Source organism: Marmota monax, unplaced genomic scaffold (genome assembly GCF_021218885.2).
Source record: "Marmota monax isolate L192 unplaced genomic scaffold, Marmota_monax_Labrador192_F-V1.1 WCK01_AAM20220418_F8-fsc00160, whole genome shotgun sequence".
NCBI classification, from domain to species: domain Eukaryota; kingdom Metazoa; phylum Chordata; class Mammalia; order Rodentia; family Sciuridae; genus Marmota; species Marmota monax.
Window position 1 is genome coordinate 1,973,046 of NW_026694183.1, and position 15,589 is coordinate 1,988,634.

The window sequence follows — 15,589 nt, forward strand, 5'->3', positions numbered from 1 at the left end:
TGAGAATGGGGATGGGATTCTAAACCATGGCCAGGCAAGGGAAGACAACTTTAGAGAGAAGAGGAGCAAAGCCTCAAAAGGAAAGGGACAAATTCAGAGACCCAGGGGAAGGGCAGAGAAAAGAGGGGCCAGAGACACAGAAACGGGAGCAGGATGGGGTGGAGAGGCGACACCAACCAACCGCTGCACAGGCAGAGGGAGGCAGCGGGCAAGGCAGCGCGCAGCCAGAGGATGCCCGCAGCCCTCTGACCCGCCCCCTTCGTTCCCACAGGCACCTCCTCGCTCAGAAACCCAGCCGCAGTCGTTGGCTCCGCCCCAGCCCCTGCGTCTGCGCACTGCCTCCTAGAGCCCAGGTCCGTTCTGGGGGCGGGGCCTGACGCTTCAAGGCGGTCCTCCTTGTTCTGGCCCCGCCCCTAACTCTCCATCCGACCCCTGCCCCCACTCCAGACCTCTCTGACACCTAACTCGGCATCATTTTGCATTGGTCTCACCTATTGCCTCAGTTTAGACGCTTTGGCTTCTCCCCCTCCCCTCTCTTCTGTGTGCATTCGGCTCACTCCAGTTCTTATCCATCTCTTCATCCTCCAATCTGCAGTCCATTGTGGTCTAATCATCATCTCTTTTCCTTCACCAATTGACGTTCTCACCCTGCCCCTTAAATCGTCAGTGATCCTTAGTCATTGAGGATCTTTGGCTCCAAGGACTCCAAGACTCTCCTTCTTCCAGGTCCCTCCGCTCTGTCCAGCACAGTAGCCTTTCACTCTGCAAGTCTCACTTTTCCTCTATTCCCCCGCCCCTCGTCCCTTTTCTCCACCATCTCACCCATGCCTTTCAAGCTCCTTAAAGTCCCGCTCCTTCCTTAGTTTCACCTTCCTACAGCCGGTTCAAGGGGTTGTCTACCATTCGTAGACCCCACCTACTTTTCTCGGTCCCGACCTATCCTTCATTCATTCATTCATTCTCCAGGCCCAGCACTCTCAGCTTTCTGCCTGGGCTCCTCCTCCCTAAGTCCTATTCAGACGCTCTCAGGTTTTCAAGCCTCACTTGTTTCAAACCTTCTCACTGGGTCTCAGTCTCTCAATCTCTCTTCCCTTCTCCCTGTCCCTTTTCACTCAAGCCAGTCCCATTCCGTGAGAAAGTGGTCCATCTCCAGTTCCCTTCCCTAGTTCAGTCCTGCCCATTCACTGTCCCAGCTAATCAGGACTCTCTTTGCTCTATGCTCTTAGGTCTTGCCCCATCCAACCTATGTTATCCAACACCCGGGTCCTCCCTGCCAAAGCTTTAGGTCCCGGGGAGAGATCTCTTTTTATTTCTCTTCTGACCCTTCTCTCCGGACCTTCTCAGTCCAACCAGATCGGCTTCTCAGATTATGACCTCGCCCCTCCAGGCCAGTCTGGCTACCCTTTTTTCGGTTCTATCAGGTCTCTTTCTTACATCTTGCCCGGCTTTCTCCGTTTTCACTGTGCTGCTGAGCCAAGAAACGTTTGTTACGGGTCCCGCTTCCTCTGACGCTCCGCCCCTCCGTTTTGCTCCCAAAGATCCAACCGATGAGCCTCATTTGTGGCTCCGCCTCACCCAGCTAGGCAGTGGTAGAGTATCAGCCCCTCTCCTCTCCTAGCCCCACCCAACTCCCTCAGGCCAATCAGTTCGGATCCTCCCCCACTAAGGCTCTGTCCCTCCATTCTAGCGTCTCCTCCCATCCAATCACGTCGGCCTTTGCCCCTTTCGGGCCCGCCTCCTCCGTCCATCTTCTCCTCCCACCCAATCACGTCTGTGTCTTCCCTGAGCCCCGCCCCTCTTGGCCCTGCCTCTCCCGCCCCGCCCCCCGTCCAATGCTTAGCTCAGTCTGCGTCTCGTCGTTCCGCCGGCGCCAGGGGGCCAGCAAGCAGCAGCCGGCACCAGAGCCACAGCTGCCCGAGTCCCCACCGCCGCTGTCCCCGCCGCTGCCACCGCCGCCGCTGCAGCAGCAGCAGCAGCCAGCGCAGCCCGGCCCCGCCGCGTCCTCGGCGGGCCCCCCGGCACCCCGCGGGCCCGGGGGCCGGCGCGCCGAGCCATGCCCCGGGCTGCCGGCGGCGGCCATGGGGCGGCACGGCGGCGGCGGTGGCGACAGCGGCAAGATCGTGATCAACGTGGGCGGCGTGCGCCATGAGACGTACCGTTCGACGCTGCGCACCCTGCCAGGGACGCGGCTAGCCGGCCTGACGGAGCCCGAGGCGGCTGCGCGCTTCGACTACGATCCGGGTGCAGACGAGTTCTTCTTCGACCGACACCCGGGCGTCTTCGCCTATGTGCTCAACTACTACCGCACCGGCAAGCTGCACTGCCCGGCCGACGTGTGCGGGCCGCTCTTCGAAGAGGAGCTGGGCTTCTGGGGCATCGACGAGACCGACGTAGAGGCCTGCTGCTGGATGACGTACCGACAGCATCGCGATGCTGAGGAGGCGCTCGACTCCTTCGAGGCTCCCGACTCCTCGGGTGCCTCCAACGCCGCCAATGCCGCAGGAGCCCACGACGCAGGCCTGGACGACGAGGCGGGCGCGGGCGGCGGCGGCCTGGACGGCGCTGGCGGCGAGCTCAAGCGCCTCTGCTTCCAAGACGCGGGCGGTGGCGCCGGGGGGCCTCCAGGGGGAGCGGGCGGCGCGGGAGGCACGTGGTGGCGCCGCTGGCAGCCGAGAGTGTGGGCACTCTTCGAGGACCCCTACTCATCGCGGGCCGCCAGGGTGAGCGCGCTCTTGGAGCTCCCAAATACCCCAGACCCTTCCTCTAGACCTTCAGGGGTGCCCCATCCCAACCTGTTCTGGACTCTCTCTGCTCCCAGATTCTTAGAAGCCTCTTCCCCCAAACCAGAGTCTTCCAAACACACCTCCCAAGTCCTCAAATGATGCCTCTCCAACCTTTAGAATCTCCCAGACCTCTCTCCATGCCCACCCTGCTGCCCCAGGCCACCTTAGATCCTTAGAAACTCCCTTCCTCCTGTGAATCACACTTGCCTTGCCTTTCTTGGGCCCCTCCAAGACCTTCTGAAGACCTTCCTCAATCCTCAGAGGCTCTCCATTCCCTCTAAACTTTTTGTCACCACCCTTGGTCACACACACCCCCCCCCCCCCCCCCCGACTTCCCTCAGTCCTCAGTTTTTCAGACCAACCCCAGTCCCTCAAAAGACATTCCTTCCCACCCCTCAAGGTATCAAGACCCTGTTAACACTGTCCCACATTCCTCACCTCCTCCAGAACCTCTGAAGTCTTTTCTTCAACTCTCACTCTTTCAGTTCTCCGAACTCCTCCCCCATTCTCCCTGAGCCTGTATCCCAGAAGACCTCTAGAGCTCCAAGTTTTGGTCTCCTGGTTATTTTGACACTCCCAAACCCCACCTGCACCTCAGAGCTTCCTGGATCTCTCTGAACCTTCAAAGCACTTTCCTAGTCGGGACACTTCTACCCTTTACAACAGAGTGGTGGGGCACCTTCCCTCCTGGAACTTCCCTCTGCCCCCTCTGTTCATGTCCCTTCTTGCATCCTGTACACCAACTCCCATCCTAAGGACTTTCCTCGTAGAGCCCCAGACTTTCCTCCACAAGCCTCCTCATGTTTCCAGAAGAGCCACAAGCCCCTATACTATGCCTTTCCTCTCCAGAACCCCGCATGTTCTCCTGAATTGCTCTTCCTCACCACAGATGCCTCCACCTCTCCCTTCCATTCCTTCAACTGCATACCTCACTGCCTCTAAGAACTGCTGCTTCCAAAAGCTCCTAGCTCCTTTCCTGGTCTGCGAAGTGACTTCCCTCCTGCTGCAGAACTTTATCTCAAGTCATAAGCCCAGAAACTTCTCAGAATAGATTAAATTCTTTCTGTCCTGTCTAGGATATTTCTACCTGCTGGGTTTCCCTTCCCCTAGCCTTGCTTTCTGCCCCTTTCTCAAGTTTCCTCACCCCAAAGCCCAGAACTGGGCCCCTCAACTTATTTCCATTCACCAAAGTGACCCAAAGACCCCACACCCTAACCTTTTCTTTCTTCCAACTTTGTCTCCTTCAAAAGTCCATAGTTCCCCCATCGATCTCTCCATCTCTCCCAAAAAAACTTTCTCAAGCATCTGGAACTTCCCAGGCTAAATGGTTCTCCACTTGGTTCTCCTCTGAACCTCTTCCTCCTCCTAACTTCCTCCCGGTCCCAGGGACCCCAGAGAGGGAATGAGTGGAAAGAAAGGGGGCAGTTCAAAATGGGGGGATTGGAAAGAGGGGAAAAGGAGCAATCCCAGTGTCCCCTTCGAGCCTCCTGAGGGGCATAAACACCCAGAGGAGTCAATCCGGCCCCTCCCCCCCACGGTGCCACGTCCTGGGCCAGGAAGGACAAGGAGCCGCAGTGCCGCATTCGCACCGGGGGAGGGAGTAGGGGGAGGGGTGCCCCCGAGGCACCGCATAAAGTTTGGTCCCTGGGAAGCCCTGAGTTGGCAAGATTTGGGGTTGAGTTGGGGGAGGTGAGAAGTAGAGGTGCGGAAGGGACACGGCCCCAGATGCCCCCGCAGGCTTCCTAGCGGCCCCTCCCCCCATGGCCTGGGGCGCCTTTCCCTCTTGTGACCCCATTGAAAGGTGCTGAGGTGAAGGGGAAGGTGAATGTGAAGTCCTTCCGTAATGGTCAGGTTAGGGGTCCAGGATAGCTACGGAGGTTATTCATTTGGCACACATGTTTTTCTGAGTGTCCGCGGTGTGCCAAGCACTTTCCAGCCTCTTAATAAGATTGCTTTTAGAGTTGGGAGCGCTGGTCAATGCAAAGTGGAGGGTCCGGTCCTACCTCCCTTCTCCCTTCGTAATCTCTCCTTTCCTTTTACAGGGACTTTGTGTCCTTCTATCCCTTCTGCTTTTGAGCCAGCCCGGAGCAAGGGGTTAAATCAACCCGACGCTGTCCATCCCTGTAGCTGTGTACTGCGGCGGGTGCCCACCTTCCCCTTTGCCCTGGGAGGGAAGGAGTTAACCAAAGGCTTGGCAGGGGGCCTCTTGCCGTAAAGCAGCACTGCGGCTGCGCTGCCTGCTGGGCTCCAGCCTGGAAAGGGTTAAGGAGGCACCCGCCACTGCGGCTGCGCACTGCGGCGGGGGAGCTGTCCATGGTTCTGGCCTCTCTGCGCCCCGCCTCCCGGCCCTGCTGGCCCGCCCCCACTGCAGTGCCGCAGCCTGTGCCACTCACCCGGCACGAAGGGGGGCGGGGAAGCAGTGGGCATGCGCTCTGCAGAGTGTTCTGGCCTCGTAAACCACTGCGGAGAAACAGGGCCTGCATTAACCCCCTGGCCTACCCCAGGGTCTAGAGTCCTCTGTTGCTGGACACTGTCCTTGCTTTCTAGTGTGCATTTAGGATTAAAAGTCGATCCGCCCCTCCATCCTCTGTGCCTTCACTACCCATCTGATTAAAGGCCCCTCTTCACCTCAGCACCCATTGTCTTCCTTTCCCAATGCATGAACTCTTAACCCCTCCCCTCTACATAGCTGATAAAGCCCACTGCCATTCCTAGAGGTGTGACCCCTGGGCTGCCTTCTCCCAAACCTTGACTCTGTCCCCTCTTCAAGGCTTTTGTCAACCCCTCCCCCACCATTATGTAGCAGGACTATGGTTCTCCATCAACTTGAAACAGCCTACTCACACCTTTGATCCTTGCCCTGTCCTCTCCCCAAATGTCTAGGCCCCTGACTCCTTATCCAGAGCCTTAAGCCACTCCTCTCTCTACTTCTTTATCCTCTTCCTTTTTTGTAGCTTAACCCTTCAACACCTCCTTCAGGGCTCTGATCTCCTACCTCCACTTTTTGGTTCTACCTCTGCCTATTCCTTTGTGAGGTCCTCTATCTCCCCTTTCTGGGGCCTGGACATTGGCACTGAGATTCTTTTTTTTTTTTTTTTCTTTAGGTTTATTTTTTAGTTGTAGGTGGATACAATACCTTTATTTCACTTATTTATTTTTATGTGGTGCTGAGGATCAAACCCAGAGTCTCACATGTGTGAGGCGAGTGCTCTACCGCTGAGCCACAACTCCAGTGTGGCACTGAGATTCTTAACCCTGACCTGTCTCTGACTCAGACTTGCCCTCCACTAACTGATGTCCTATATCCCAGTAAAGGTTCAGATCTTCTTATTGTGTTCCCGGCACTGGACCAAAAATGTTTTTTGGAGCCAAGCCCTTTATACACTCATATAAATTAATCCATACAATAATCCCACATGAATAAAATCTCCTTGTCCAAGTTTGGTAGGTTAAAAGCTGAAATCAAACCCAGGTTTTCTTGGTTTTACTGCCCCATGGTTCTGACTCTCCATTCTTCCCCTTCCCTCAGCTCCAAGCTGAGTCCCAAAGCTTCTAAGACACTGAGGGTGTGTGATCTTAGTCCCCCTCACCCCCATCCTTCAGCACAACACTTGGACCTTTCCAGGGGGCCCTGAGATGGAGTCCAGGGACCAGGAGGGCAGGGGCAGTGGTCTAGGAGACAGGAGGGGCTAGGAACGCAGGTTCCAGGGAAGGCTTCCTACTGCATATGATGGGGCCAGCTCCTGTCTTGCAGCCTCTGTTTCTACCCTTTCACTGGTTTTGGAGGAGAGAATAGGATGCTAGAAGTTTTGGAGCCACAGGGTTGGGGTACCATGGTTCCCCCAGAGTTTGGACCCCAGGAAGCTAGGGAAAGGGGCACTGGAAGGATCTTTCTTCTGGTGGGTCACTGCTTTTCTCTCTCATCCTGCCTGCAGTATGTGGCCTTTGCCTCACTCTTCTTCATCCTTATCTCCATCACCACCTTCTGCCTGGAGACCCATGAGGGCTTCATCCACATCAGCAACAAGACGGTGACACAGGCCTCCCCAATCCCGGGGGCTCCACCAGAGAACATCACCAATGTGGAGGTGGAGACGGAGCCCTTCCTGACCTACGTGGAGGGGGTGTGCGTGGTGTGGTTCACCTTCGAGTTCCTCATGCGCATCACCTTCTGCCCGGACAAGGTGGAGTTCCTCAAAAGCAGCCTCAACATCATTGACTGTGTAGCCATCCTGCCCTTCTACTTGGAGGTGGGCCTCTCGGGCCTGAGCTCCAAGGCTGCCAAGGATGTACTGGGCTTCCTGCGCGTTGTCCGCTTTGTCCGCATCCTGCGTATCTTCAAGCTGACCCGACATTTTGTGGGGCTGCGTGTGCTGGGCCACACGCTCCGTGCCAGCACCAACGAGTTCCTGCTGCTCATCATCTTCCTGGCTCTGGGGGTGCTCATCTTTGCCACCATGATTTACTACGCAGAGCGCATTGGCGCTGATCCGGATGACATCCTGGGCTCCAACCACACCTACTTTAAGAACATCCCCATTGGTTTCTGGTGGGCCGTGGTCACCATGACCACCCTGGGCTATGGAGACATGTACCCTAAGACGTGGTCGGGGATGCTGGTTGGGGCGCTCTGTGCCCTGGCGGGCGTGCTGACCATCGCCATGCCCGTGCCCGTCATTGTCAACAACTTTGGCATGTACTATTCACTGGCTATGGCCAAACAGAAGTTACCCAAGAAGAAGAACAAACATATCCCCCGACCCCCGCAGCCTGGCTCTCCTAACTACTGCAAGCCTGACCCACCCCCACCACCTCCACCCCACCCTCACCATGGAAGTGGTGGCATCAGCCCCCCACCACCCATCACTCCACCTTCCGTGGGCGTGACTGTGGCTGGGGCCTACCCTTCAGGGCCACACACACACCCTGGGCTGCTCAGGGGGCGTGCAGGGGGGCTGGGGATTATGGGGCTGCCTCCTTTGCCGGCCCCTGGGGAGCCCTGCCCGCTGGCTCAGGAGGAGGTGGTTGAAATCAACAGGGCAGGTGAGGCTGGGACCTGGGGATCGCTGGGAGGAGTGGCTGCTGAGTTTCAGAGAGACCAGGGTGGTGGGCACCAGAGCGGGGAGAGGAAAGGCCAGAGAGGAGGCGCACACTGCAACGGAGACGTGGATCTCGTGAAAGAGAATTATGGGGAGAGACAAGACTATTCCAAGAGGCCAGCAGGGCAGAGGCTGTGGAAATAGGAGTGATTGGCATTTGGTGAGAGGGACCCAGGAGGGGCTCCAGGGGAGACACAGGGTCTCACAGGAGTCCCAGCAGGACAGAGGCAGGCAGAAGACAGCTGTAGCATCTGAGCTATTCAGAGACTGTCCTGAGGCCCCAAGGCCAGAGGTGACATAGTGGAGTCTGAGGCAGGGGTCAGAATGTCACTTAAAGAAAGCCGAGACTTGAGTGAGTAGTGGGGGACAGCTGAGGGGCAGTGGGCAGGAGTCCAGGATCTAGTAACAGTGAGGCTGGAGAGGGAGACAGGTCTGAAAACTAAGAGTCAAAGGCCTCGTGGACAATATGGTCATAGGACAGAAAGGTTACTTGGATACCAGGACCAGGTGGGCTCTGCAGAGGACAGCATGCGAGGGGACTGGAGAGAGCCCAGACAGATGTCGCTATGAGGGGAGATGAGGTGAGGGAGAAGAAAGTTGACTGTGTGCGTGTGTCCTGTGTCCCAGGGGAGTCCGTGCCTTAGAGGCAGAGATTTGGGTGTCAGGGAGGAGGAAGAGGTGGGCCCCACCCCCCAGGTCTTAAGTAGGCCAAGAAAGGGAGCTGGGCCGCCCAGTCCCCATCTTGCTCCCTCAGCCACTGACCCAGTTTCACACCAATTAAAAATAGCTGGAGTCAGAGCCTAGGGGACCCCCACCTCCCCCTCCCTCATCTATCACCTCCCCAGCCCTTCCCCATGGTGCCCTTTCCAGCTCCCAACACTTGTCCCTAAACAGTCACTTCCTGACCCACTACTTCCTCCGCAGCCATCCCCTCCAAGCCCCAGTACCCCACCCAGCGCAGCCCTGCCCTACCAACTCAGGGCTCTGCCTTGGTCCTTCTCAGCACCCAGCCTGCTTCCCACACCACCTCCTAACACCCAGCACCCTATACCTGGCCCAGCTTCTGCCAACACCCTGTCTACCCTGACCATCCCGGTTGCCCTTAATACCTTGTCCCCAACATGCCCCGTTGTCATCTCCCTTCCCAATACCCTCTAGCACCCACAAGCCTCCTCCAGCTCCCCAGCACCTCACTCTCTTGTCTCCTTCTGACTTCCTTGGATGCAGACCCCCGCCCCAATGGGGATCCAGCTGCAGCAGCACTGGCCCACGAGGACTGCCCTGCCATTGACCAGCCTGCCATGTCCCCGGAGGACAAGAGCCCCATCACACCTGGAAGCCGGGGCCGTTACAGCCGCGACCGAGCCTGCTTCCTCCTTACCGACTATGCCCCCTCCCCTGATGGCTCCATTCGAAAAGGTGAGGTGCCCTCCGTGGGCCCCTGGGACCCTCCCTCTCTCCCCTGTCCAGGGGGGAGGGGCGAGTGGTGGGGGTGGAGGCACTGGATTTCCTCCCCCACTCCCTTAGTCCCTAACAGCCTCCCTCCCAGATCTCCTCTCCCTCCCTGCCCTAAATTTCCTCACCACTGACCCTTCGCCTGTCTTTATTCCATCTCCATTTCCCCCCAACCAACCCTGGACCCTCTGGCCTCTTCCCCCACCCCCAGCCACTGGTGCTCCCCCACTGCCCCCCCCAGACTGGCGTAAGCCAGGCCCCCCAAGCTTCTTGCCCGACCTCAACGCCAACGCTGCGGCCTGGATATCCCCCTAGTGGACGAATCCCCTCCCCCCGGGGTAAGTAGCCCCCTTGGTCCCTCCTGACTCCCCCTCCCTCCTGACTAACCCCTCTGAGAACATGCAGCCCCCACTGACCGAGACTCCCACCCCTCACCGTGGACAGCTGCATCCAGCTCCTGACACGGACCCTCACCCACCTACCCCAGGACTTGCCCTGCCCCTCACTAACCCCTGAGAACTAACCCTTACCCTCCCTCCCACACCTGGTGCCTGACCCCCACACCCTGCCCCATGACTGACCCATCACCCCATTCACATTTCCCCCCTGGATTTTTTTATTCAATCAGGAAACCTGGATGCACACCTGGGACACCCAGGTGTAGAATGGCTCAAGCCCTCAGGGGTGAGCCAGCATTTAATCTGGTGTCCCCATCAGCATCCAGCACTAGCTGGGCATAGGGATTCCCCTGAGCAAACCCACGTCCCAGGAGCTCAGGGAGGTGGGGAACAGGCACTAACCTAGGAGGCTCCTGGCAGAGGTGATCTAGGCTCAGATGGAGGAGGCACAGGGAGGGCAGGAAGGGGTACAAGCAAAACTCTCAGGAATGGGACTTAGGATCAGAGGTCTGCAGTGGGCCAGAGCTCTGGCTGAGAGCCAGAGACCTAATTCTATCTGCTAATGACTAGAGGAGCCACAGAGGCAAAGCCTGGGAGACCAGGTCGCACAAGAAGGGAAAGCCGCAGCTAGATGAGACGGGAAAGCTAGGCCAGGCTGGGGGCTGGGAACCTTGTCCAGGAGCCCAGGCCGGCAGGTGAGTCTGGGCAGGACAGGGGCAGTTCAAGGGGGCCTTGTGGGAAATAGCTGGAAGGAGAGATGAAGTCAGGAGACCGGTGAGGGTCCAGGGGAGAGGATGAGGCCTGAATGGAGCTGTGGGAATAGAGAGGAAGAGATGAGGCAGACAGGGGTCAGGGACCAAGAGGGACAGGGAATGAGAGTGTGCAGAGGTGTTCGTGGATGAAGCATCCAGCGCTTAGCACAGGCTGGGAAGTGAACATGTTCTGTCATCCTGCAGAGCCTGCCAGCCCCTGGCTCCTTTCACATATCCAATCATTCGCTCCTTCAGCAATGAATTCTTAAGGGCATAGTGCCAGGTATTGGAGAATCTGCCATCATGGTTCCCAGTCCAGAGCAAAGGTCGGCAAGCTGAGGCCCAGGGGCCAACGCATCCAGCCAGCTGTTTTTGTAACAGAACTTTATTGGGATGCATCCACTGTTTGACTACAAAGGCAGAGTGGAGGCCACACAGCCCCCAGACCAAAAAGGCTCACTCTCTGGCCCTTTATAGAAACAGTTTGCCAAACCCTGGTTGGAGGAAGCAGAAAATAAGAAAAAGATTTTTTTTTCAGGTCACTTCAAATAAGGGGGATCTGTGGAAGCCTTTTATGAGAGATGACATAAAACCTGAAGGGTGGAAAGAGCCAGCCAGGCAGAAGGAACAGCTAGTGTCAAGGCCCTCAGGTGCTGAGGCCATCTGTCAAAGAAATGACCAGGAGGGCAGCAGGGCTGGAGCTGAGCTGACCCTGGTGGGGGGAGTGCAGAGTGGGGTCTGGGGAGCACCATAGGAGCCAGGTGTGCTGGTGCATGCTTGTAATCCCAGCAGTTTAGGAGGCTGAGGTAGGAGAATCATAAGCTAAAGACCAGCCTTAGCAATTTAGCAAAGCACTAAGCAACTTAGGGAGGCCCTGCCTTAAAATAAAAAATAAAAAGGGCTGGGGATGTGGCTCAGTGGTACTCCTGGGTTCAATCCCTCATACCAAAAAAAAAAAAAAAAAGATAAAAAAGAAACTCTGCTGCAGTCTAAGGAGATGCCACCGGGGAACTTGAGGAGTCCCCAGGGATAGCTTGTCTAAAACCTAGGTTCCACAGAAGTTCAGGAAGGGTTTGACCAACCCCAGGCCATAGAGCACACGGGGAGGACCCAGGCTTCCAGTTCCTAGTCCAGGAAGGACTGCCTGCTCCTTGGTTCCATCCCTCTGCCTCTCCTTTTTGCAACCCTCACCATCCTCCATTCTCATCTCATTACTCTCCCCCACTCCCCTCCCTTATCTCATTTTGCCCCTCCCCCTGCTTGCACCCAGCCCTTCCACCCTTTGTTCTCCCCCCCACATCTGAGGGGCCCTGGTGAATTGGAGGGGGGAGGGGGCCAGAGGACGGGGGAATATGGGTGGGGGATGGGGAGGTCCCTGCTTCTCTGCCTACGATGCCCAAATCCATTCATTGAACTCAAATGATGGCTGGAGCTGATGGGGCTGGCTGAGTCTTCCACCCATGTCCGGATCCTTCCCTACCAATGCCCACCCCAATTTCTTTTCCCAGGACTCTCCCTTCCACCGAGACCCCTCCCCACCCCAGTTGTCCTCTTTCCCTCCTTTCCCCCAAACCCTCCTTCCTTGTCTGCCCTCCACCCTGACCAACCACTGATTGCACCTGACCCTTGCCCCCGCCTTCTCCCTGCCCACCCAGCCTTGGCTCCCCTGCCCCTCCCCCAGCCACCCCGGAAGCTCCTTCCACATTTGAAGTCTCTGGCCGCCCCATTTCACTGCTCCCCTTCCCCGGAAAACACCAGAGAGGAGGAAGAGATCCCGGCGTTTCTCCGTCCCCCCAACAGTGAGGCTGTGTTGGGGGGTTCCCCGACCATCCTCCCGCCCCCCGCCGTGACTCTCTGTATTTCTGTCCCCAGCTCTTGTCACCGCCTGAGACCTCGTGAGACCCTCGGGTCCCCCCTGCCCCTTCCCCCCAGGTTAGCAATTGGGAATGGCTGGGAGGGGGTGTCCCCACGATACTGGGCTTCAAACCCCCAGGCCCTCTCCTACAGTCAGGACTCCCGCCTTCAGACAGCGCCCCTGGCTCTGTAGAAAAGCCATGGAACTCCCCCCAGACGCTGGCAGAACCGAAGACGGACCAAGCTTTCAGAAACCACACACACTGCTCCTGGATCTTGAGTCCCGTGAGCTGTCCCTTAGCGCCTCCCCTCACCCGCAGAAGCCCATTTTTTTCAGACTTTGGGATGCTTCAAATCCTTTCACCACTGACACTGCCTGGACCTTCCTGGACCCTGGAACGATGCCCCAGGGATGAGCCTTGCCCCCGCCCACTGCTCTTGGAGTTCTCTCACTCCCCCAGGGCACTGCCAGCTTTGGTTCCTCAGCCCCCCACAGCCCTGCCCGCCTTGTCCCCATTCCCTACACTAGATGGCCCCCAATCCCACTCTGCTGTCCTGCCCAGCCCGTTTCCCTCCAAGCCCTCTCCACTGGCTGCTCCCCACATGCATTCCACCGGCCCCTCCCCACGCCCCTGCTGCCCACCATCCCGCCTTGCTGTCCCCCACCTTTTGGCCTGAGATGAGGGGTCTACGGGGAGGGAGGGGTGGGCAGGGAAAGGCTGGGCTGGGGTGGGGTGGGGGGGAGGCTCGGTGGGCGCCACCGCCTCCTAATCCTGAGTCTCTCCCCCTCCCTGTGTCTGAACCTTTCTTGTGGATGCTGACTGACGCTCCGATTTGTTCACTTCTCTCTCTCTTTCTCTCTCCATCTCCTTGGTCCATCTCTGTCTCTTGCCATCCCTCTTTTTGTGTCTCCATGTCTGTCTCTGCCTCCCCGTCCTCCTGTCTCTTATTTCTGTCTTCTTCACCGTCTCTGTCTCTGGCCACCTCTGTCTCTCTGGGTTACCTCTTGCCCTCTCCATCCCTTTCTCTCTTTTTCTCCCTGTCTTGGGGTCTCTCTCTCCCTGCACTCGCATTTCCATGCTTCCTCCTGGTGTTTCTGCCCTTCCCCCCACCCAGGTTACGAGAAATCCCGCAGCCTGAGCAGCATCGCGGGCCTGAGCGGGGTGTCCCTACGCCTTGCACCCCTTGCCACCCCCCCAGGCTCTCCCCGGGCCACCCGCCGTGCTCCCCCAACCCTGCCCTCCATCCTTTAGCGCTCCCCTCCCCCCTGTGGGGGGACTCGGGGGTGACCGGGAAGAAGGTCAAAGGAGCTGGGGGTGGGGGGTGGGGGAAAGGTTTTTAAAAAAAAAAAAATCAAAAAGTCATTAATAATATGCAACCGAAATGATGATGCCAGCAGACACCCCCAGGCCCCTCACCCACAATCTGGGCCCCAGGATGGAGGGGGAGGGGCTGTAGCCGTTCCCCCAACCCCCCAAAAAAGCCTTCTCAGGTCTCCATGAGCCATAGGACACCCCCTCCCATCAACTTGTGTAAATAAGTCCAAATTATGCCAGTTACATCTTGGGGCACCTCCCCCCAAATGCACTCTGCATGCCTCCCAGATCTGGACCCTGCTCCAACTCCTCAGCAATAAGCCACCAGGGGCTGCGTGCTGCGAGTAGGGGGCTGGGAGCTCCAGGAGTAGGGCTGGCCTTTAAGCCACAGGAGGGTGTCCTGGCTTCCTACCCTTCACCCCAAGAGGGCAACCAACCCATCACGCATAAGGAGAAACAAAATCCTAGAAAGGGCTCAGGGAAAGGAGAGATTGCTAACCAGGCCAACAAAGAGCTGAGCTCAGATGGCAGGATGAGGCAAGAGTGGTGGGCTGCTGCCAGCTGCTCCCTCAGCCTTTAGGAGGATCCCTCTGGTGAATTCCACCCTCTCATCCCCCACCCCACTCCCAGGGATCTGCTCGCCTCTATTCTTGCTGCATGGACTCAGACCTGCCATCCTAGAATTCTTGGGATGATTTGGCCCTAGCACATAAAATTCCCCAACCCTTTCCCTCTGTTCCCAGGACATGAGACCTGCATCTAGGATTCCTGAGAGGGACCCTGGCACCCCACACCCCTAAATCCCCACACGCCCCAGGGGCCTTGCCTCTGCACACAGATGCTTCCCTTCCCCTCCCCAATATGCCCACCCCCAAATTCCCTCGACCGCATCCCAGCACTTTTTAAACCTCCAAGACTTGACCCAGCTCTTCAGCTCAATTTCAGCCTTTGGGATGCTCCAAATCCTTCCCACAACTTTGACATATCCCAGACACCCCCAAGTCCTCAGGCCTGCCCCCCATACACCCCCATATCCCTAACATCAGACCCATCCACCCTAGGTCCCACTAATGCTAAACTTCCAAAATAGGCTCAGCCTATCTTTAAATCCAGGGAGCCAGACCCATCCCAGCACCCCCCTTCTTAGGTAAGCCTAGCCCTGCCCCTCACGAGGCTCCTTCCCCAAGATGGTGCCCCAAAGGTACCTCTTCATGGCCACCAGTGTTTCCAAAGTGTGGTTCTCATGCTCCTGCTGGTGTGTTAAGGTATTAGGCAATACAAGGACAAACACCTGTTAAGAATTCTTTAATGTGCACATCTTGCATATTAAGCTCATAAGTGCACGTATTGCTACTTGGCCAGGGCACCATTTATGCAGGTTAAAAATGTTTCCATTTAAAGCAGTCCATAAGTGATCATAGAGGCTGTGCTTGAATGGAGGGACACTGATATCAAGCTTGGGAGACAACGACATACCCAACTTGGCTGGGATTCCAGCCCTCCCTTCCCCAGCGTTCCTCGTCCCGCTACACTCGCGGGTGGAAAATCATTTCTCATATCCCATCCTGGCTCAAGGATGCGCTACCTCCCCCAAGCCCAGAGACCACACTGGTCCCAGAATCCTTAGCGGCCCCCACTTTTGCAGCTGGGGGCCCACGTGAATCAGCAACCTCCCTCTGCTCCCACGGGCTCAGAACCCCCCACTTCCACCCGATGGTGTGTGTGTGGGGAGGTCACTGAACACGATTCTTGATGCAATGATTCCTATGCAAGGGGCATTTTGAGTCCCCTCATCCTTCCCTCGGACCCTAAACCCTGAATCAGGGGTGAGGGGTGGGGAGGGCTCTGGTGGGGGCGGGGCAAAGGGCTAGGGGCTTCAGACACCAGGGAACGAGGTGGGGACTGATTATATTGCCAAAGGGTTCAACTTCT

General features: G+C 57.4%; 1 protein-coding gene across 1 annotated transcript; it reads left to right on the forward strand.

The window, feature by feature from the left end:
• The first annotated feature begins 378 nt into the window (after nucleotides 1-378).
• On the forward strand, nucleotides 379-13,051 carry Kcnc3 (potassium voltage-gated channel subfamily C member 3). The gene is given in 6 exon segments (XM_046466222.2): nucleotides 379-2,720; nucleotides 6,719-7,826; nucleotides 9,110-9,301; nucleotides 9,549-9,568; nucleotides 9,570-9,675; nucleotides 12,360-13,051. Coding segments are annotated over 6 exon segments (2,331 nt in total). The 5' UTR covers nucleotides 379-1,832; the 3' UTR covers nucleotides 12,377-13,051.
• The last annotated feature ends 2,538 nt before the right edge of the window (nucleotides 13,052-15,589 follow it).